We start from the raw sequence: 20,702 nt of genomic DNA, 5'->3' as shown, positions 1-20,702 counted from the left end.
CATATACAGATGCCGTCCCAGTTTGATTTGAAAGAAGAGTGAATTCTCCTTCGTTTTCCAGTTCCTTTTTCTACCTCCTTGCATTCCCTGTCATTCCCCAAGCTCACTACAAAATTAATAAACACCTCTTCAAGGATCAGATGCTGCCAGATGTTCTGACAGGGTTTCAGATCCTTCAGCACAATTGAATTTTTGTCCGTGGTTCGTGTTTGTACCATTCTCACACACTCACACTCCTTCCCCTCTCCAGCTGAAAGCCTTGCCATTGGAGCTGGGTAAACATTTCCTTCCCAGGGGCAAGGAAGAGGCGATGTCAACTCACACGCTTGGCTGCTCAGCCAGTTTTGCCGAAGTGCCTCCTCTCCAGCTCAACCCCAGCATCACTCTAGGGGCTCGTTTCCCAGGTGACCCTGGGAGCAGCTAAACTAGTTCACCCCTTGTATAATGCACTGAGGTACCTCTGTACTGATCTGGGCATTCCCAGAGTGAGATCACCATTACGTTCCCAGAAATCCACCAGCCTAGCAGAGAGCACTGTTAGGACATAGCGAGAACTTCTGCCTTCACGTTTCCAAATCCTTTTTCCTCTCCTGCTCAGTTTGCGAAGCTTCAGGGTTGATACTTCCTTCCCACCTTTTCCCCAGATCCTGCAGGAGATGCTGTATGGCCCTGACGTGGACTGGTGGGCCATGGGTGTGCTGCTGTACGAGATGCTGTGCGGCCACGCGCCCTTCGAGGCGGAGAACGAGGACGACCTCTTCGAGGCCATTCTGAACGACGAAGTCGTCTACCCGACGTGGCTCCAGCAGGATGCAGTGGCAATCCTCAAAGCAGTGAGTTTCTTTGTCCATTTCCTCTCTGTCCTGGCTTTCCTTATCCTAACTCCAGCAAAGGAAAACAGGGCTGGGGTATTGGCACACAGAAATCGCAGTTACCCTGACCCTGGACCTCTTCTTATCTTGGATTGAAGGGTAAACAAAAAGAACACATCCTGCTGCACTTAGGTGTGTTTGCATAGTTATGGCCTTTGTATGGCTCAGTAGACAACTTGGCAAGAGAAGTGTGAGCATGTCTGTGTGTCTGGGCATTTCCCTGATGGCTTAATGATTGACAGCATGCAATCATCGTCCAGAACGAAGCAGCAGGTAAACACAGTGTTTAGTATGTACTGACTGTATGGTTTCCATGTGACTGCAGTGGCAAAGAAGTGAGGGCTTCATGATAATCCTTCGTTCTGACTGTGGGTAATAACTAAATCTCCCAGGATTGCTGCCTACCTGCATGCAAAGACTGGGGTTTATTTTTTGTGTGTTTGGGAGGAAAAAAAAAAGGGGCTGTACAACAAAGAGCTTGAGGAGAGCTGTTGCTGGCAACACTTTGTCCTTGTCCTACCACATACTCTCTTTTTCCATGGTTCTTTTATCCACATGCCTCAAATCTTTTCCTGTGGAATGGGAATGAAGCTTTGTAAGATTTTGGGCTGTGTGGGAGCCTAGTGCACTGGAAGTACCTGGCTTTTCTGTAGTGAATCAAAAGGTGATTAAACTATAGACCTTACTTGGCTTACTTCTGCTTCCTGCCCCTCATCAAATCACCTAATATCTCTAAGCACTCTTTGGAGAGAGAGAGGGATCAACGTATTCTGTTTTCTTGCAAATGCACAGTGAACAAAGATGTATATAAGACTGGATGCTACTAAATATTGTGGCAATAGAGGATCTAAGAAATGGTTGCATAACGTATTAATTTACATTAACTTGTGAAGCACTGATACAAATAAATGGGGCAATCAATGATGGGCCCATTTGAGGGAAAGAAGAGAGCTTGTTTTCATCAGCTTTTTAGTAGTAAAAATCTGGAAGTTTTCTGCTGAAGGGTTTATGTTGTGTAAGAGTTGAGCAACTACTTTCTGTAGCTGAAAACGCATCTGATAAATTCCACAGAAATCAACTGAGAAAAAAAATCCACTTCTTGAGGAGGCAGAGGAGTTTTTAAATCGCAAGTTGTGCTCAGGAGTGATTGTTTGTCATGCTGAAGGCCCTCTTGGGTTTTGGAAGTAACCTGCAACGTATATAAAATATAAAAATGTGAAGTTCAGGTTCATTGCAGCTTCTGTGGCAGTGTTCATGTGGTTGGACTGGGATTCTTGAACACCTGAGCCAATTCCTGTTCAGCTGAAGTAATAGCAGAGTGGATTTGTTGCAGGTGTCTTGCATAAGTATGACATGGAGGTAAAATGTGGTCAGGTAGATGCTCATTATAACAGGAGTCTCAGAAGGTAGTAAAATATGATTTGTGTTTTAGCCTCTTGATGAAAAGCTTATTTTCTTAATTCTGATTGGAGCCTTATAAAAACAGTCGGTGCAGCTGCAGTCATCCCTGGCTGCTCTAGCTTGTGTTCAGAGCCCAAATTTTAACAGTGGGTCCCTTCTGTCATTAACAGGCAAGAAACATAATGAGGGGTACTGGAGAAAAAAGGCCAGAATTGAGGAGGGAGCTAAGAATTTCAATAGAAAGCGATTGAGTGTTTCCAAAACTGCCCAGCCAGCTTAGTAACTGCTGGTTACTTGTCTGATAAATCTCTCCAGCCACTCTGCTTGTCTGCTCTATCACGTGTTGCTGAAACCTAAATGAAACCAAAACTGCCTCTCTGAAATGCACATGCACTGCTCAAGGGAACCACTACCCTATGTCTGCTCGGGGAAAAAGGCTGAAATTCGGGGCATTAACCAGGAACCTTGTGATAAAGTTGCAACTGAAATTCTCACTGAACCTTCAGTTCTTCAGTGTTTCTGTTCCCTGGGTGGCCACTACCTGGAGGTGACTTTTGCATCTTGTTTTACAGCACTGATGGTTGTTGGCTGCAGCCTGAATTTCTGCAGCTTCACAGTAGCTGCTTTTGGGTTCAAGAGCTGTTCACTAGAAGAACTCCTTATTTCCTCGTTCCTTTCTTACACTGAGTTTTTAGAGGCATCAGAGCATGTTGGCTTTAATGGAAAGAAAACAGCCTGTTATGACATTGTCTGAGGCTCTAGATTAAGATGGAACAACCTCCCCACAGTTTGCTTTATTTTCAGTTATAACAATTCACTCGCTGCTGAGATATTATATTTGCAGTGTACAACGTTTGGTCAGTGTTTTTAGGTGTCAGTATAACACAGTATGGTAAACCTGGGTTTTTTTAAGGAAGATAGTAGATTTTCTAGCTGCTAAATATGTAGATTTTTTTTTTCCTCCCAGACTTCTGATGCTAATATTTCTCTTAGATACAGCATTATGACTGCATGTGCATCTTCTAATCACTGCTGTGTTTACCTCCAACAAAACATGCACATCTCTAATTTACAGATGTGACAGTGCTTTCTAACCCATGATGTTAAGAGCTCTTGGAAATCAGAGCATTCAACTACTGCAGTGACATAAATGATTATAAGTAATTACATGGCACGGAAGCCTATGGAAGATCAGGGAATTAAACCTGGGTTCTCTTGTATTGCAGGATAAGGCTATAATAGCCTTAATAACTGGATTATCCCCTCACTAAAAGTTCTGGCCTCTAACCTTGAACAGGACTAGTGAGAATTCACTGAGTCTTGAAGGGTACAAAGCTCTGAAATGAAAATCAAATTCTTCTGCTAGGAAGATGCAATTAGGTGTAGGTGCTTAGAGATGCTGTACAAATGGATATATCTAAGTTTAGAAAGCGTTTGATCTGTTTGCCTTCATGAGCAGCATCATTTTGAACAAGGATAATAGGTTTTAGGACCCATTTCACAGATGCTGTTACCTTGTTTTGCTTTCGTTTTGCGTAATTGTGCTTCACCAATTTCCCCTCACCAGAAACCACATGATTTCTGAAGGTTGCACCTTGTTCATCTTTGCAGTTTCCTGATAATAACAAAACTACGTCCTTAGGACTTCATTTGCGTCACTGGGTGTTCCTAGAAGGTTTTTGAGCATTGGTACCAAGGAAAACAAAACCAACCCCAGTGCCCTGGGACTTTGTATAGAATTGAAAGCAGAAATATTTGTGCTCTAGAAAAGTAAGGTTTTATCCGTTTCATTTTTAATGTTTTTTTTGTCCTTGATATTTTCCCTCAGGAGCTGGGGAGACAGTAGGACAGGGGTAAATCAGTGAAAGTCAGCAGGATTTCACTGGAGTCAGTATTCCCGGAGGAGGAAAGCAGGACATCTCACTTGTGTACCCTGCCCTGTATGAATGTGTCACTGGGGAATTCAGGTATCGATGCTTCAAGTCAGGAGGAGAGGACTCAAACTGAGTCTCCTCTGCTCGTGTGAGCAACTCACACTGGGCATGGATTTGCTTGTGGGAGTAAAAAAGTGCAGAAAAGCAGAATTGCTGCTGAATGGATTCAGATCACTCCAGCTTATTCTAGACTTACGTTTTGCTTTGATTTTGATTCCCAAATGAAAAAGGTTTCTCCGTAGCTTTACCTGAATGCACTCACAAGGAGTTTATGCCAGAGGAGCTATTGAGTTTGTCTGTGTAAAATAAATTCTTTCAAATACTCTCTGCCATCAGCTGACAAAGTAATCACCAGTGTCTAATGATGGAGAGACTGTGAAAGAGAAACTGCATGAGCACACAGAGAGCAGAGACTGCTGCACCGAATCTTCTACAGTGAGAGTGCAGCTAGAGATTGCTTTGTTACAGCATATCAATATTCTGAATTTGTTAACTGTCACTAGCAAAAAGTGCTGGAGCAGAGAGGGGAGCTTTCCAGGCAGCCAGAGGCTTTGGGATTCAGCTGAGTGAACTGCAAAATGAAATACAATCCTCTTGCTTCCCATAAGCGGGGTGGTATTTTGGCAGCGTGTTTCACTCGCCTCATGTATGGCTTTCTCAGATGCAATTCAATCCCACTGCCTTGCTCACAGTCAGCTTAGCTGGAGGGCAGAATGGAGGGACACAGTGAAAATCAGGTCTCAAAAGTCGATGGCGTAATGGGAAGCAAATTCACAGGGAAAGCTGCAGGGATTTTCCTTCCCAAGTCTGGTTTCGGATGAGGAGAGAAGGGCTAAGCCTATTGAGTCGCTCCATGGACTGATGATCTGAAGTAGCCATGGCTGGCCCAAAGGCTTGGAAATTTGGATGAGCAATTGCAGCTTAGATGTTTTCACCCTCAGAGCCTGGTAACAGCAGGGGCTGGAAAGCAGCATCTCCCCAGGGAAATGTTAGCATTGCTCTGCCTTCTGCACCCTGTATTTCTGAATTCCTGACACGGCTGAGTTTGCTGAAGCAGAGGGTGACTCTTGGCATTTGTATGCTAACCTCCAGTCTTAATGAGGGCTCTGAAGCACTTCTGGCCTAGCTGAAATGCCCCTTCCAAAAGTGAGGCTTAGGCAACCTTGCCTGTATCTATATACTTTGAGGACACAAATGAGACTAAAGCCTGTCCTTCGTCCAGCTGGTTAAAAACATGCATTCTGAGGAAAACACTACTGGAGTTAAGAGGCAGAAGTGGTAATGTCCCCCTTCAAGTGTTTTTTTGTGAAAAATAAACACTAGGCAAGAAAAGAGGAAGGTGCAGAGGAAATTGGCTGTGGTTTTAGCAGGCTCTGCTCTCACCCAGCACAGGTGGAACAGCACAGGGGAGTCCAAATTCCAATGGATTAGTGCGAAGAGTGAGAGGGATGGAAAGGTGAGGGAGCTTAGCTGAGAGCAAGGGTGACATGTATCTCAGAGAAAAATTGCATCACCAACACAGTGCCAAGAATGCAAGAGAAAAACCTGGAGTTGATCTGTTTTTCTAGGGAACAGTAATCTGGAAGTGACGCTGACTCAGAAGGCAAATGGTCTGCTTGAGTGAACTCTTTCCTGCTTTGTGTCACTGAGTTCACTTCCCCTGTACCAGATACCCTTTAAACTTTGTTCTTGCAGATTTGTGTAAAATCCCTTTTGCAGTGCCAGGTCAACATTAGGTCAACATGTCATGTCTGGGAATTGGTGCTTTGGACTCAGCTGCAGCAATAATGATGCTCTGTGGGTCAGCAGGAGCCAGGTCCTGCTCTGATGGCCTGTGTTTCATGGGCTCGTTTGTGGCTGTCGGAGCACAAGGTGGGGGAGTTGGCATTTCCTATATGTATCCATATATGTACATAGATAAATTCTGTGGCTGTTAGGAAAGTGTGTGTAGGATTTTCTTCCCTAAAGTTGCGGCTGATACTCAGTGAGGAAAAACTAAATTTGAAGGGTACTTTCCTCTGTCCCTCCTTCTGGTGAAAAGGAGCAGTGCTTCCCATTGTTTCTCAGGAATTCTGGGGGATGGTAAAGTGAGATAAATGTTATTGTTGTGTGTGTGTGAGCTGAATCCAGGACTTTCTGGGAAGCAGTTATCATTCCACAGAAATAACGAGGAAGTTCTAATGTCCCACATGGTCAGTGCACAGGGCAGTCCAGTCTGACTGGATGCAGGGTAACAGTTCCAGCAGAGCCTTTGGAGACTCAGGCTGTGCAGGCACTTACTATAATGGGCCGAGAAGAAAGAAGATGGGAGAGATCACAGAGTGGGTTGGGTTCGGTTGGAAGGGACCTTAAAGATCACCCAATTCCAACACCCTGCCATGGCCAGGGACACCTTCCACTAGACCAGGCTGCTCAAAGCCCCATCCAACCTGGCCTTGAACACTTTCAGGGATGAGTCATCCACAACTTCTCTGGGCAACCTGTGGCAGTGCCTCACCACCCCACAGTCAAGAATTTCTTCCTTGTATCTAGTCTATATCTCTCCTCTTCTAGTTTAAAACTGTTCCCCTTGTCCTGTCGCTACCTCCTTGTGTAAGAAGTCCCTATCCGTTTTTTTTATAAGCTCCCTTTAAGTACTGGAAGGCCACATACAGATGCAGAAAAGAAATTTCCTTAGGGAAATTCCATCCAGGGCCTGCTGAAGGAGAGAAAGCAAAGCAAGCACTGAGCTGTGCTGCAGGAGGAGTAAACTACCCACCCTAATGGGATGCCACCATGAGTGCCCAAACCCTTGGCCAGGACCCCTAATTTTCAGAAGGGCTTTGTGGATGGTGAGAGCTCCATGTTGAACCAGACTGGCCCCCACCACTGTAGTCAACTTGAAAATGCCACTAATGAGGAGAGGAGGCAAAGGGATGGAATTCTTGCAGCAGAAAGGCTTAGAGGCAGATTTTTTAACATAATCAAAACAAACAGTTTGCTGTGACAGAGGAGTGGATGGGAAAGGACTGGTTTCAGACTGCTGGCAAGGACATCTAAGTTCAGGAGAGGTGTGGATGATCCAAGCTGCCTACTCACTGCAGCTGCTCACCCCTGACATCAGCACACAGGGTGAGGTCTTCTGGACTTTGGAGATATTTGTTCTCCTCATACTCTGCAGTCGCTTGGGGTTGAACTCCCCTGGATCCTGGGAAATCAGAAGTAGCTGTCATCAGCTCAGATACCACGGTGGGTGTCTGCATCCTGCCTCAACACATCACTCAGAATACCTGAACTGTGCTTTACTTGACACATTCAGGAACAGTCCATATGTCCTTCCTACTGCCTTTGTGCCTAGCCTGTTCTCTAAGTCCTGGGCAATCAGTTGGCCACATGTGAGCTAGACCAAACCCCTATGTTTGTGCTTCCCAACCCTCTCCAAGCACTTCTGAGGTGTGAGAAGAGGCAGCCAGATGCTGGTGGTGCAGGGGTGCCTACTTTTCTCTTTCATCACTCTACACAAGGTGCGTGCCTCTCCTTCACACTTGCATCCTACAGATCTGGGCCAGTTTCTTTCTTTCCAAGAGACAGAAAAAGGCAGATAATCTGTTTCACATGCAGTGCTGGAATAGCATATGAATATAAAATGAACTTGTTTTTGAATGAACTAGATGCTGGGAGTATTTTTTTGACAAAGCTTAAAAGGAAAAGAAACAACACAATGATGGACCCACTAAAATCAAAGAGGGAGCTAGATGAGCTCAATGCTTTATCATCAGAGCTGAAGAGCCTGTTAACAAAGGCAGATAGATATTAAAAGTGCCTTCAAATATGCCAATAAATTATTCTTCTTGGCATCTCTTCAGAGTTGGCAGTCACCATTTGATTAAGCTTTGGCTTTCAGAGTGAGGCTGATATTTAAATCTCCCTGTGAGGCTCTATGCTGGATCTGTGTACACATTTTTCCTTTATTTTGCTTTTCAGAAACGCTTTCATCTTGCATTTCCTCATTGGCTCCACAGCCACTGCTGCAAAAGCAGGACTCTGGAGCCTGTCGTTTCCCAGCTGGGAAGGAGTTCTTCAGTTTTAAATGATCCTTGTCCAGACCATTTCTGCCATAAACACACACAGTGGTGAGGTGTCAGGGCTGTGCCCCACCACAGGTTGCCTTTTTACCTGTTTTGCCTGAGCTTGCACATCCATCTCTGTCACATGCTGTCTCTTTCCCTCACAATTCTCAAACAGCTTTCCCCAGTGATTTTAATCACTTCTCTCGATTGATCACACCTCTTTCTCAAGTGCTTCTCTTCCCCACAGTAATAGTCCCATGCTTCTGAATAATTCACTGTGAGAGAAAACTAAAGCCATCTGTGTATAGCTTGCCAAGGCCAAATTCATCCTGAAATAGTCATTAAGTCTTTCACCTTTCCTTTCCAACAGGCTCAAATTAACTTCTCATTAAAGTCTGCAGCATGCAAGCTCAGATTTACTTCAAAAAAAAAGCTCCTAACCCAGCCTTTTGTGATGTCAATTGTGACTCATCCTCCTCTTTCCTGCCAGGGATGGGAGAAAAGTGAAGGAGCATTCACTGTGCCATTGTGACATTGTCTTCCCCATCCTTTTTTTCCTTCTTACTCCTAGGTGCTTAAGGAAGGAGTGGTTCCTGTGTCTGAGCCTAAGACTTGTGGACCAGGCTCCCTTCTCATCTGTGCCACAGTTAAACAGTGATATTATAGACCCTCAAAAGTGGTTTGGTGAAGTCCATTAAAACCCAATCTCAAGGATACCCTTGAAAACCTGTGTCCAACCTGGAGGTGGGAATGCTGAATGACAGAACCAGCAATAGCTGTGCAGCCCCTGGTGGAGGGGGCCAGTCCATCTAACTGGGAGGTCCCCACACCACTATAGGGGTAACAAATCTCCCACTGTCCAAGCTATTCAGGGCTTTAGGTCTTACTCTTCCCTCCAGCTTTGAACTTTCTGACATGCTGCGTCTTTTCAGGAACTTTAAAATTAAAAGAATTGAAATATAACCAGGACTACAAAAAAAAAAAAGCTTCTTTGAAGTATTTTCCTGGCTTTTTTTTTTTCTTAATTGGCCTTTGCGGGTTTGTCCGGGGCACTTTAGTCCTCTTTGTACTTGACCCTATGTAAATAGACCACCCAGGATTGTGTAACAGATTCCCAGTTCCTCTTGACAGGACTATCAGAAAAGGATTAATTGTTTGCCCGTGCAACCCAAGGGAGACTTTACCCCTGCTTAAAACGAGAGCAGGATCATGTCCCCAGTCTGTTAATAGGCGTGATGCTCATTCTCCCTCCGTATTTGTGTTACTCTGATTGATGTATTGATTTAGTAATGGACCTGCATATCCCATGTTGTACCTATAGTCCAGCTGGGGTAATTGAAAACCAGCAGCCAGAGTCTGATACTGTCTGAGCAGCCCCTGCAGCTGCTGACCCACGTGGGAACTGGGGGTGACTCCTCTGTTCTGAAAACACAGCTTTCTGGTGTGACATCTTGACCAAAACCTGTGTCAAACATTCCACATATCTAGTGACTGAAGTTAATTTCTGCTTATTATTATTTATTACAACAGTACCAAAGGGAGAAATGTCAAAAATCACTGCTTGTCACCAGGGGCCAATGCATTTGATACTTGTGGCCTTTTTATTCTGCATTAGTGTTGATGAGTGGAGAGAGCCAAGGAAACAGGTAGATTTCAGCACAGCAAAGAATTTTATAGCTATTCAGAGAACATTTAATTTCCATATTTTAGGCCAGGTTCTCTCCTGGTGATAGTCAGCAAAATTACATCAGTTTACACCACCGGAAGATTTGGAGCCAGATGTGTCTGCCCCACGTGTGAGTTGCTCTACCCACCTTGGTTTATTTTGCTAGTCTCTTGCTCAGCACTGTTTGCAATACAGTTAATCCTTCTTGTTTCATCGAGCAGCCATTTCTGCACTAGGGGAAAGCGAGATCAAATTTATCTGCTTAATATCCACTGCACTGACATTTTGTCCTTCTTGCCTGGGGCTGGCACATTAGACATGTGGCTGCTGTTGTGCTTATTGTTAGGGTCTTCTGGCTTTTAGAAGCTGGGCTGAAGACTTATTTTTACCTCCTTTCCCCTCCCTTTTTATCTGGAAAAGGAGATAACAGATATTTCACACTCTGTCTCATCCTCCCCCCCCCTCCTCCTTAGAATGCTTTCAGGGCAGTCTTGTACTTCTGAACCCTGGCACTGCCCTCGCTGGACCTTTTCTGTGCTGAAGGATTTCACCTGCTCCCAGTTTTGTGTAGCCAGGACTGCAGCATAGGGGTAGAAGCACCCTGTGGGGTCACATTCTGGCTCACCACCATGATGAATTGCACTGGTATGAATCAGGGCTCTCACCAATCCATCCCTCTGTGTGCAGGGTAGGAGCCTCTAATGGCTGCAGTCAAAGCAAATCCCCAGAGTCAAACAGAGGTGGCATTCGAGAGAGAGCCATGATGACTCCAAGTCCTATTCTCAGCAGCACAGCCCTCACTGAAGGTCGGTAGGATTCGGGCTTCCAAGTGCCTGGCTCACACCCACAACCCGGCACTGGCTGAGCTGCCCTAAGTACAAGGACTTTAACTCTGACCACCCTGCTCCCAGGGCTGACACCATTCAGTGGGACTGGGCTGTGCTGCCTCCCTCACTCCCCGTAACCCACTTGTATGTCCAAGCCCTGGATGGCTCTTGCATGGGGAAGTGAGGCATCTCCCTGGCAGGACGGTGATGGGAGCCTTGCCCAGGAGAGCATAAGACAAGACTGGCTCAAAACGAGCAGCTTTTTATTTAAAAAAAAAAAAAAAAGAAAAAAAAAAAAGAAAAAAAAGAACGACTCCTGGCTTCTAATCATTAGAAATAATAGACATTAACAGACAGAACCATAGAACCATCTTTCTTCTCCTTTGTTTGAAGGCTAATGACACCTCAGACCGTGGATTTGTTTGCCTTACATAATAGGCAGCCAAACTGTTTTCGGCAACTGCAGCATTCAGTGGAGAGATTCAAGGAGGGAAGCCTTAATTAGAGTAATTGCTCTATTTATATAATGATTCCCTTTTGTCTGAGATCAAATGGATCTTTGAGAAATCTTATTTCCTTTCGAGTTAATTTCTGCCCTGTTAGTTTAGCTCATGAATCTTAATGAAGACGAGCACCTTGGGTATCTCCAGATCTCCCCGCTCTCCCTCATTACTAGAGGAGAGACTGTGGGGCATTAATCTCCTGTGCTGCTGCTGATCTTTGGTAGCAACATGGGATTGTTAAAGCCATGAACAGGGAAATAATCCTTTCCTTTAACAGTTTGGACTTGACTATTACATTGGCACAATCTGAGTGGGGTCCTCTGAGGTGGGTGGTGTGTTGGAGAGCAGTGAGACTGAGGTACTGCCATCGTGTCTGTGACAGGCTGCCCTTGGGCTCCTGGCAAAATAAAGTGATGAATTTTCCTGGGTCTCTGTTGGGAGCACAGGCTGTCTCTTTCAGGGCAAATACACCAGAGTACCGATGGGAACTGGCGTGTCTAAAATGTTCTTTAATACAAGAAAGAATGATTTCTTCCTTGTCCAGAGGGGTGACAATGCAAAGGGAATGGCTAAGCAGAAGGTTGTATTTCACTTCCTGAAGTGCAGTACTTCTGTGACGGGATCTGGGGTCGTTAATGTTTTCCTAGAATGTGATGCAATTTCGCGTCATCTGTCACCATGATATTACTCATGAAATTAATTACCCTGATGCAAATAGCACATACATCAGTTACGTAAAACAAATCAGGGATTCCAGTATTGAGAAAGGGAACTTGTAATTCAAGGAAATTAATGCTCAGAAACATCTGGTTTGTGCAAACATCCCTTCGGTGACACCCAGGCCGTTAGACGGATTTGCAGACTCAGCCCCTTGAGGCAGAAGTTGCAACGCTGCATGTGAGCAGCACTGGAAGTGTTCAGTGCAGCCTTGCCCAGCAGACTGAGAGTCTTGGAGCCTTTCCCAGCATGGTCCAAGCCATGGGTGAAGGGGAAGACTGGCATAGATCCCTGCTCTCTCTCACCTGCTCGCAGACTGAGCTCCCAGGGCTGACACAGATTTTCCCCCATGGTTGACACTGCTACGGCTGCATTTTTTCCTTGTAACTTCACGGGCCCTCCATAAACTAATCCCCAGCTTTTAATTTCTTGTCATGGCTTGCTGCGTTTTCTTTCAGTAAAGTTTTTCAAATGATCTCATGAAGTCATGTTTTTGGCTCATGCCAGCTGCTGGTTTTGGCTGCGATGATGCTGGGAGGGTTAGCTGAGGTCAGTGAGAGCCTCGCTTGAGTTTTCTACTCAGAAAACTGGTGTAGCCCAAAGGATCCCAATCTGAAGATGCTCCCAAAGGGGCTCTTTACCCCAGGAATGTGATAATTTCCCATGGGTGGATGTGATCATACAGCAAGGGCTGGACGGCCTGGTTCAGGTTTAAGCTTGATAGTGTTGCTATTGGTTTTTCTTGGAGGCCTCTTGGATTTGGGTGATTACATGTTTCTTTTTGCTCAGGAACATCTCTGCTTTGCCTTGTTGTTGTTACTGTTAAAATTTTTTTCGCTGTGTTTCTTCACTGAGCTCTGTGTGCCAGACCTTGAGATTAATGCTGGATTTGTGGTTACTGTGCAAAATTAGAGATACTGAGAAAACATTAGGAGATGACATTTTGCCACAAAAACCTTTCTGCTGAACATCTCTCATCACCTGCAAAAACATTGCAGGATTGTCCTTGGAAGGACATTTAGGGCTGAACAGCCTGTGAAGCAACAATCAAACTCTGGCCTTTCCGTGGATACCCGGAACAGCCAACACTTCTTAAGACATTTTCCAGCTGTCTCTGAACACAGCCGAAGGGATCATGGGGAAGACGAGCTACATTTCTGAAAATCCTTCCCCTGTCTGTGTGTCTGTGTGGTCTGGACACTCAGCTTTACCCCTCCTGCTGCACAAGTGTCTCTTACATGGTTCAGGGCAGGGGTATGGGCTCCAGCTACATCAGAGGTGAAGGCTGAGCTCATGATTAAGTTCTTCAGAAATTCTGAGTTGGAGGTGCCATCAGACAACAGAGACAGCATGAGACAGGGCTGTCAGGTGCTGCCCTATTGCAGTAGAGAAGTGTCAGTACTGCCTAGGGCAGAGAGGGAGAATTCATGGGCTTTTAAGCCTTTGAGAGGTCATTGGAGTCTTTTGGTTTTTCCTGAGTATTAAACAACACAAACTGAAACATCATCCATTTCTATGTCAGTGCAATAATTTCTGGTGAATTCAAATGGTGTTGAAGAGTGTTAATTATTCAAAAATTTCATTTTTTCATTTTATATACCTTTTGCAGTAAGGCAGGTAACTGTTCCAGTGCAGAGCATCAGCACTGTCTCTGTTAGTCATCGTTTGCACTCCTGCTTTTCAGTCCAACTGCCAAATAAAGATTGGAGTCTCTTCCCAGAGAAGAGACCCCTTCACCAGGCTGTAATGGACCTGCCACTCCAAAATTCACCAGGAAATTTTGCGTAAGGGAGGAGCAGCAATGGCCAATCTCTTGTTTTCCATCACAGCCCCGGGTTGCAGAGGTGTTTTTACATCCACAGGGGAGTAACCTGCAGTAACCTGCAGCTGCCAGAGTGCAGGACTGTGTTTCACCTACCACATGATGCTGTGCAAAGGCAACGTTTTCAGTTCCAGTTCCTATGTGTAGGTGCAGTTGCAGGGTCTCAGCACAGCGTTCAATGCATTTGTCAGGGCTGTAAGTTAATGGTAAGGGACCAACTGTGCTCTGAAATGGTATCAGAGAATCACAGAATGGTTTGAGTTGGAAGGGACCTTAAAGACCATCAAGTTCCAACCCCCTGCCATGGGCAGGGATACCTTCTACTAGATCAGGTTGCTCTGAGCTCTGTCCAACCTGGGCTTGAACACTTCCAGGGATGGGGCATCCACATGTCTCTGGAATATCTGTTCCATATACCTGTTCCATATCCTGTCCTTTTGCTGAAGCAAACCAGTGTGAGTTTGACTGCCATGAAGGGGGGGCCTCCTCATGTTATGTTGATACACTTTGTAGAGTGCCTGATTTATATTCACTTTCAATGCCCTGCTAGCCTGAATTAGGCACTTCAAGTACCTGGGAAACAAGCTTGGGGAAGCCTGTCCAGAGTGGTTTATGGTACTGCCCTTTGTGCTTCACAGCCCTGTTTTTACAGAGCCAGAGAGGCAGCAGCACTGAGCTCCTGCCTGACAGAGGAAGAGGGTGCTTGATTGGGTGTTCCATAGGTCAGCTCTCTCCTGTCAGAGGTAAGCAATAATTGAGAGGGTTTTTTGGCAACCTGATATCACTTTCAGCAGCCAACCAGGAGAACATGTTCCAGCAGTGAGTGAATTTGAGGCCTTTCCTCTCCCTCTGCCTCCTTTGGGCACCCGTTGTGGTGTAGATGGTGCCCAGAGTTTCCCAGCCGAGGTTTCCCAATCTCTAGGTCCAATACACAAACCAGAGCTAGCCAGTCGAATTTGGACAATCGTTTTGGTTTGAATGTTGTTTTACTTTTTCAGAGGCCAAAACAGACCACCTCAAGGCATAACCTTTGCCTAATCCTCATTGTCCTAGCAAGAAGGGTGTTTTAAGCAGCCAGGAATGCGTTTATGTTGGCTCTTGGGTTGTTGCATTGGATGCCTTCACTTGGTGCAGTTTTGGCATCATGCGGAATAAATCAAGTAAATAGGAATGTAAACACACTTCTATGTCCCAGGTCTCTGAACTGGTCTGGGAATGGGCAGTCGGGTTCAGGTTTTGGTCTTATATGGTTGGGGATGAATGGGAACCCAAGCAAAGTGTATTGCCAGTCCTTTTCAGAGATTATTTGCTTTCATGATTATTTTTTCCCTCTCCACATTTAGCAGAAGGTTCCTGGTGTAATGGAGGCGACAGTAGGGCGGGAGCCAGGAGACATTTGACTTATTCCCAGCTCTTTTCTCCATTTTTTTTTTCTTGTCTTTTTGGGCTGTTTTGGTCTGTACCACTCCCAGCACCAGCAAGCTCTGATCTTGTTTGTGCTTTCTAGGTGTTCCAGCAATGCAAATAAGAGTTGGTGAGGTGCAGATATCCATCTGTGGGGACAAAGAAGATGGGCAAGGAATTTCTAGAGAAAGACAGGGCTGCCAGAAGGTTTCTGGCCTGTTTTGCAAACCAAAGAAGTCTAGTTCAAGGCTTGCAAAGGCTTGTCTGAACCAGGTCTCTGAGAGATTTTGGCTTGACCCATTTCTTGTTTGGAAACCAAGCTGTGTCTGGAGATCAGTATCCCACAGAAATTTTGGGGCAGTCTCTTGGGAAACAAATTGTGTTGGGATTCTGCTGGTAGAAAGGAGAAGAACAGGCTGAAAGGGCTGGGGAGACACAGAAGTTCTGCTTGTCCTTGAGCCTAACCCTGGAAATGCTGCATCACTGAGGGCTGAAGAGTCCAGAGAAGCATGGGAAGAGCCCAGCTGTGGAAAGCCACAGGTGCTTTGCTCCTTGTGCAGTCCTAGTGACTCCTCTTATAAGTCTGGGTGCGCTCTGCAGCTCTTTCTACTGATATTTTGGGTGGAATACTGGGAAAAGGTTCTGCTGTAGGGAATCCTGTGGCAGCACATGTCCTTGAAGGGCTCAGGAGATCAGGCTGGATCTGTGGGGCTTGTGCTGATGTCAGCAGATTTTGGGGTCCTGCGAGGTCTCAGCTGCAGATGCCCCATCTGCTTTGGCTCTGAAGCTCCCTCAGAATGGAGTATTGGGGAGAATTCTGTAAATCAGGCAGTTGTTTTTCTCCTCCCTGTCTTCTTTCTAGGTAGGGAATGACTAGACCTTTTATCCACTCATCCTAGGAGAATTTGTACCTTGCAAAAAGCTCCTGCAGTCAGAATGAAGCTGGTCTCTCACTGCACCTCCCCTTCTTTTCATTTCCCCATTGCTGAGATGCAGCAGACTTGGCCATTCCTGAAACAGTGACCGATTGTCTGGTTTGGCTGGTTCAGCTATTTGCTAAACATAATGCTCTTTCATCTTCCAGGAAATCGTCTGGACACCTCCACCGGAGTGGAGCTTGCTTTATGCTCCTGTTTCAATAGGCAAATAAAAGCAGCTATTTTCCCAGTTTAAACATAACCTGGTTTCTCTGGCGAATTAGAAATATTCGAAGGAAGGGGAAAGATTGTTTATTACTGAATTTTTAAGAACTATAATCCTAAATTAACAAGCCAGCCAGACTCTTTTCCTTCCTGGAGAAAGGATTCTCCTCCTCTCCTGTAAGAAATATCTACAGCACTCACACTTCATCATTCTCATTGGGACCTGAAGGGCACCCACAGGGCCCCTCTTGCACTGTCTGCGTGATATACAGCTTTCCTTATTGCTCCCTGGCAAGTCAGGGCACTTTGGCTGGGGTTTGAGATTTCTTTTCACTGGTAGCAGAATAAAAATGCTACAAAATGAAATCCTCTATTAGTGTTTCACCAGTGAGGGAGGAGACGGTCGCCTGCCTGCTCTCATCTGCTCAGGGTTGGGGGGGCTCTAAAAGCCAGCGCCTTGCCCATTTTCCTCTGTTTCCTGAGGTGACAGGAAGGAAAGCATAGGCATCTGGCAGTGCTTCAGCAGGCTGAGATTTAGGAAAAAGGCACAGCTCAGGACTGATTCCAGGCCAAAGCCTGGCTGGCCAGTGAGCAGAGTTTGAGGGCGAGCTCGTAATCCTGAGAAATTAATACAGAAACAAGTAACGACCAAACCCACTGGGCAACATTTGTAATGTTGCTAATGATGCAATTCAACTTTCTTTTCTTATTGTGGTAATAAAGGATTTCACTAAAAGAAAAAGGGCCAAGCAGAAATACACCCCGACTTCTTCCTCTGGAGAGTGAGTCAAGTTCCTTGCATGTGGTTCCAGCACAGCGACATTGAGAAGTCTGGCCAGCAACTGGGTTCAACAGGAAAGCTGAGGACAAGCTTTTGTGCAGCTGCTAATAGGTCCCTCTCCCGTGGCCGTGCCGGATGGGAGGAAACAAACAGCCCTTTCTGTTTTGCAGTTCATGACCAAGAACCCCACCATGCGCCTGGGCAGCCCCGGGCTGGGCGGCGAGAGCGCGATCCTGCGGCACCCCTACTTCAAGGACCTGGACTGGGACCTGCTGAACCAGCGCCAGATGGAGCCACCGTTCAGGCCCCGGATTGTATGTGGCAAGGAGGGGTGGGGGAAAGGGATTCCTGGGGTTTTTTTCCTCTTTTTGGCTCTATAAGCACATTTATTCCCTGAGACAGGAAAGGAGGCAAAGGAAGGGCAACCTTGACACACAAGGCCTGGCCCAGGAGCAGGGAGGTGAGATCTCTGGTCCTGGCTTGGCTGCTGGTTGGCCACCTGATGTTGTGCAGGTTGCTTTTCCACTCCATGGAAGGCAGCTCAGTGAAAAGGTGCAGGTTTGTTAAAACACTGCAGCAGATTAGGCACCTGACCACCCTTTGCCTTGCCCCAAAGATAAAACAGAGTAAGTAGTCCTCATCCTGCTCACTCCACCTAACCCTTCACAACGGGGCTGTCTCTCCCTTGTTTCTCTCTGTCTGTTCAGCACCAAGCACAGTGCTCCCTGCTCAGGCCACTGTCAGCTGAGTGGTTCAAATGGCAGAGAGGCTGCAGGGGTCATGGTGCTGTCCCTTTCCCCAGTGCTGCTACACAGCCCTAAGGGTACTCTGTGAGAGAAGAGTGGTGCTCTTCCAAGATGGTCTCTGTGGCTTCCTTGTTGGAATTGTTGCCTGGAATGGTTTGTCTCATGCTGTGGTCACTCTGCAAGCTCCTAGTGGCAATGGTCCACCCGGTCCTGCTCCATCATCATGGGGTGCAGGATCAGGATCTCAGGGGAGGTGTGACAGCTCGACAGCAGACTCCTGAGTTGTTCCTTGACCCAAATCAAAGGCTAAGGGAGCCTGCTCAGTCCACCGTGAGCTGAACAGGATCTGGGAACATTAGACTTCAATGTCAATAAATTTTATTGAACTTCAGTGTCAATAAAACATCTTGTTCTGGATGCAGGAAAAACACGTGCCTCATGAAAATGTGCCACAAGCCCAGTTTGTGTGTGTGTATTCTAAACAGTCCCACTTTGTGGTACACAGCAAGGAATCCAGCACCTGGAGGCGAGCCATTTGTCTTCCCACAGCCCAGTAATTCATCATTGTGCAAGTTTAATGGCTGGCACACAGAGGAGTGTCCTCCCACCCCCTCCCCAAAACCCAGCTGAGATGCTCTGCAGATAAGGGGGGACTGTGTAGAGTCATAACAGAGCTGATAACTGCTTCAAATGTCTGGGTCTGTGCTGCCATTTGAGGGAAAGGACTGATTTATGTGCCCGGTCCTGCCATGTGTGGGCAGGGAACACCCCAGAGGCAGTGCTAGTTAAATCTGAGAGTGGGTTCCCGGTCAGAAACCTGCAGAGGCTCGAAAAGGCTGTGTATTGCTCCCAGTCCAACCCCAAAAACAGCTCTCAGTCAGCTCAGCCTCGTTTATGTAGGTAGTGGTTCAATGCACTCAGGACTAAAGGTGCAGAGCAGATCATCAGGCAGATGATACATACTTTTGACATCTCTTTCCTTTGTCTTTTCCATTTGACAGAAATCCAAAGATGACGTGAGCAACTTTGATCCAGATTTTATAAAAGAAGAGCCCATCCTGACTCCCATTGAAGAAGGGATTCTTCCGATGATAAACCAAGATGAATTTAGAAACTTTTCTTTCACCAGCCCAGAACTGCAGCAATAGCTATGGCTCTGGAGAAAGGCTGCCGAGAGGACTGGGGGGAAATGAAATGAAAGCCAAGTTTACCAGTAATTTCATTCTCAAGGAGTAAAAATGCACTGACTTACACGATACAGCAGCACCACTGTCAATGTTACCTTAATGTGAAATTGAAACCTTCCTGTTTGTAGGACTTATGCAGCTCTTGGATCAAATATTGACAGAGGTGGAATAAACACGATATTGTAAATAGCTGGTGCAGACAGAGCACTGAATGCTGAGCTGGTTGGCTCAGCCTGAATGTCACTGCTTGCAATGGATTCGAGGAGTCGGCGTGAGCATGAAACAAGTGTCTTGCAGCTCTGAGCCAAATAGACTTGTTGCAATTCTGATTGTTTGCAAGACTATTTTGAGGAGTCTCAGCACTGTCCAGCGTTTTGGAGGCTTGATCCAACATCCCATGGCCTGACTGAACCAGATGTTCCTACTGACTTTACCTGTTTCTGCAGTATTTATTTCTTTCCAAAGGACAAATGGCTCTCTTTGCCACTGTTTGGGTTCCCATGTGAAATATTTCATTGTGCCGACTTGCAGAAGGAAAAAAACAAATGCCCTGTGCCCCACACAGATTCTTCCAAATCAAAGGGAAGTCATGTGCTCGTAGTGTTTTACTGTTTGTGCGATATGAAAAGTTTTAGTGTTTGCATTCTGTGAAATGCCTTTTTACATCATGCATCTTCAATGCTCCTTTCTTTGCCTCCCAGCTGTTTTCAACTATAATGTAACTTGTAAAACCTTACTGTTTATTTAGGCCTATTCTATTTAATTATGCTATACAGAGCCCCTTTTGTGGGTTTAGTGCCTCATTAAAATTTTGATCCAAAGTGGTAGCACTTAAATTATTTGTAGCGTTATTGCAATGGGAGCCACAGAGCTGGCAAACTGCTTGAAAGCAGAGGTGTCAACCAACAGGTAACACAAAAGGACAACTTTTCTCCCTTGAGAACGATAAACCTTATCTAAGATACAGGGTGACTTGGTTTGGTTTGGGTTTAAGGGCTTGTTACTCACAGGGCACTTCTTATCGGTTGTGACCTCGAGTACAAGCAGACTGAGATGATTTTTTCAGTGCAGGTTGTAGAAACCAGATGCTCTGGGAGATGGATCTGTGCTTTCCCTGCTCTCCTGGAAGCTGGATGATTTTTCTGTAGCTCCTTGGCACACCTTTGCACTCCTTGATGGGCTTGAAGCTGTATGACAGGTTTATAGCCTCTTCCTTGGGCAGATATGAATTGCTGGAGAATGAAAAGGATTTCTAACCTCTTGCAAAACTAATGATGTTTGTATAGGGCTACTCACAAGCTATAACTTGAGAGAAGGGTGAGGTGCAGCAGAGAGGGGCAGTTCTGCGCAGACCTGGCACCACTGCAGCTGTGGAGGTGGTGTAGGAGAGCAGAAGCCTTTGGCAAGGAAATTAACCCCCATTACAGCACAGACCCCCCAGTATGTACGTGCTCACCTCCTCTGAAACCAAGTTGGAAATAAGAAATCAAAGCTGAGACCTACTTTTTACTTCTACCCCTAAAGCATCACTGAGCTGTCTGACAGGTGGGGCACGGGGTCAGTTACCCTTGGACTATTCATGCCTTTGTGCTTGTGTGTTACCCCAGTTCTCCCTCTTTCTTTCCTGCATCTCCTCTGTCACGTAAGCACA

General features: G+C 45.9%; 1 protein-coding gene across 1 annotated transcript in view; it reads left to right on the top strand.

Moving 5' to 3' along the window:
• The window catches only part of PRKCH (protein kinase C eta), a 119,320-nt gene extending 99,448 nt beyond the window's left edge, over nt 1–19,872 (top strand). Inside the window, exons 12-14 of the mRNA XM_064659430.1 lie at nt 645–833; nt 17,289–17,432; nt 18,866–19,872. Coding sequence (XP_064515500.1) covers nt 645–833; nt 17,289–17,432; nt 18,866–19,012 — 480 coding nt within the window. The 3' untranslated portion in view covers nt 19,013–19,872. The remainder of the gene's footprint in view (nt 1–644; nt 834–17,288; nt 17,433–18,865) is intronic.
• Nucleotides 19,873–20,702: the final 830 nt, after the last annotated feature.

Source organism: Pseudopipra pipra, chromosome 6 (genome assembly GCF_036250125.1).
Source record: "Pseudopipra pipra isolate bDixPip1 chromosome 6, bDixPip1.hap1, whole genome shotgun sequence".
NCBI lineage: Eukaryota > Metazoa > Chordata > Aves > Passeriformes > Pipridae > Pseudopipra > Pseudopipra pipra.
This window is presented reverse-complemented; position numbering and strand designations above follow the sequence as displayed.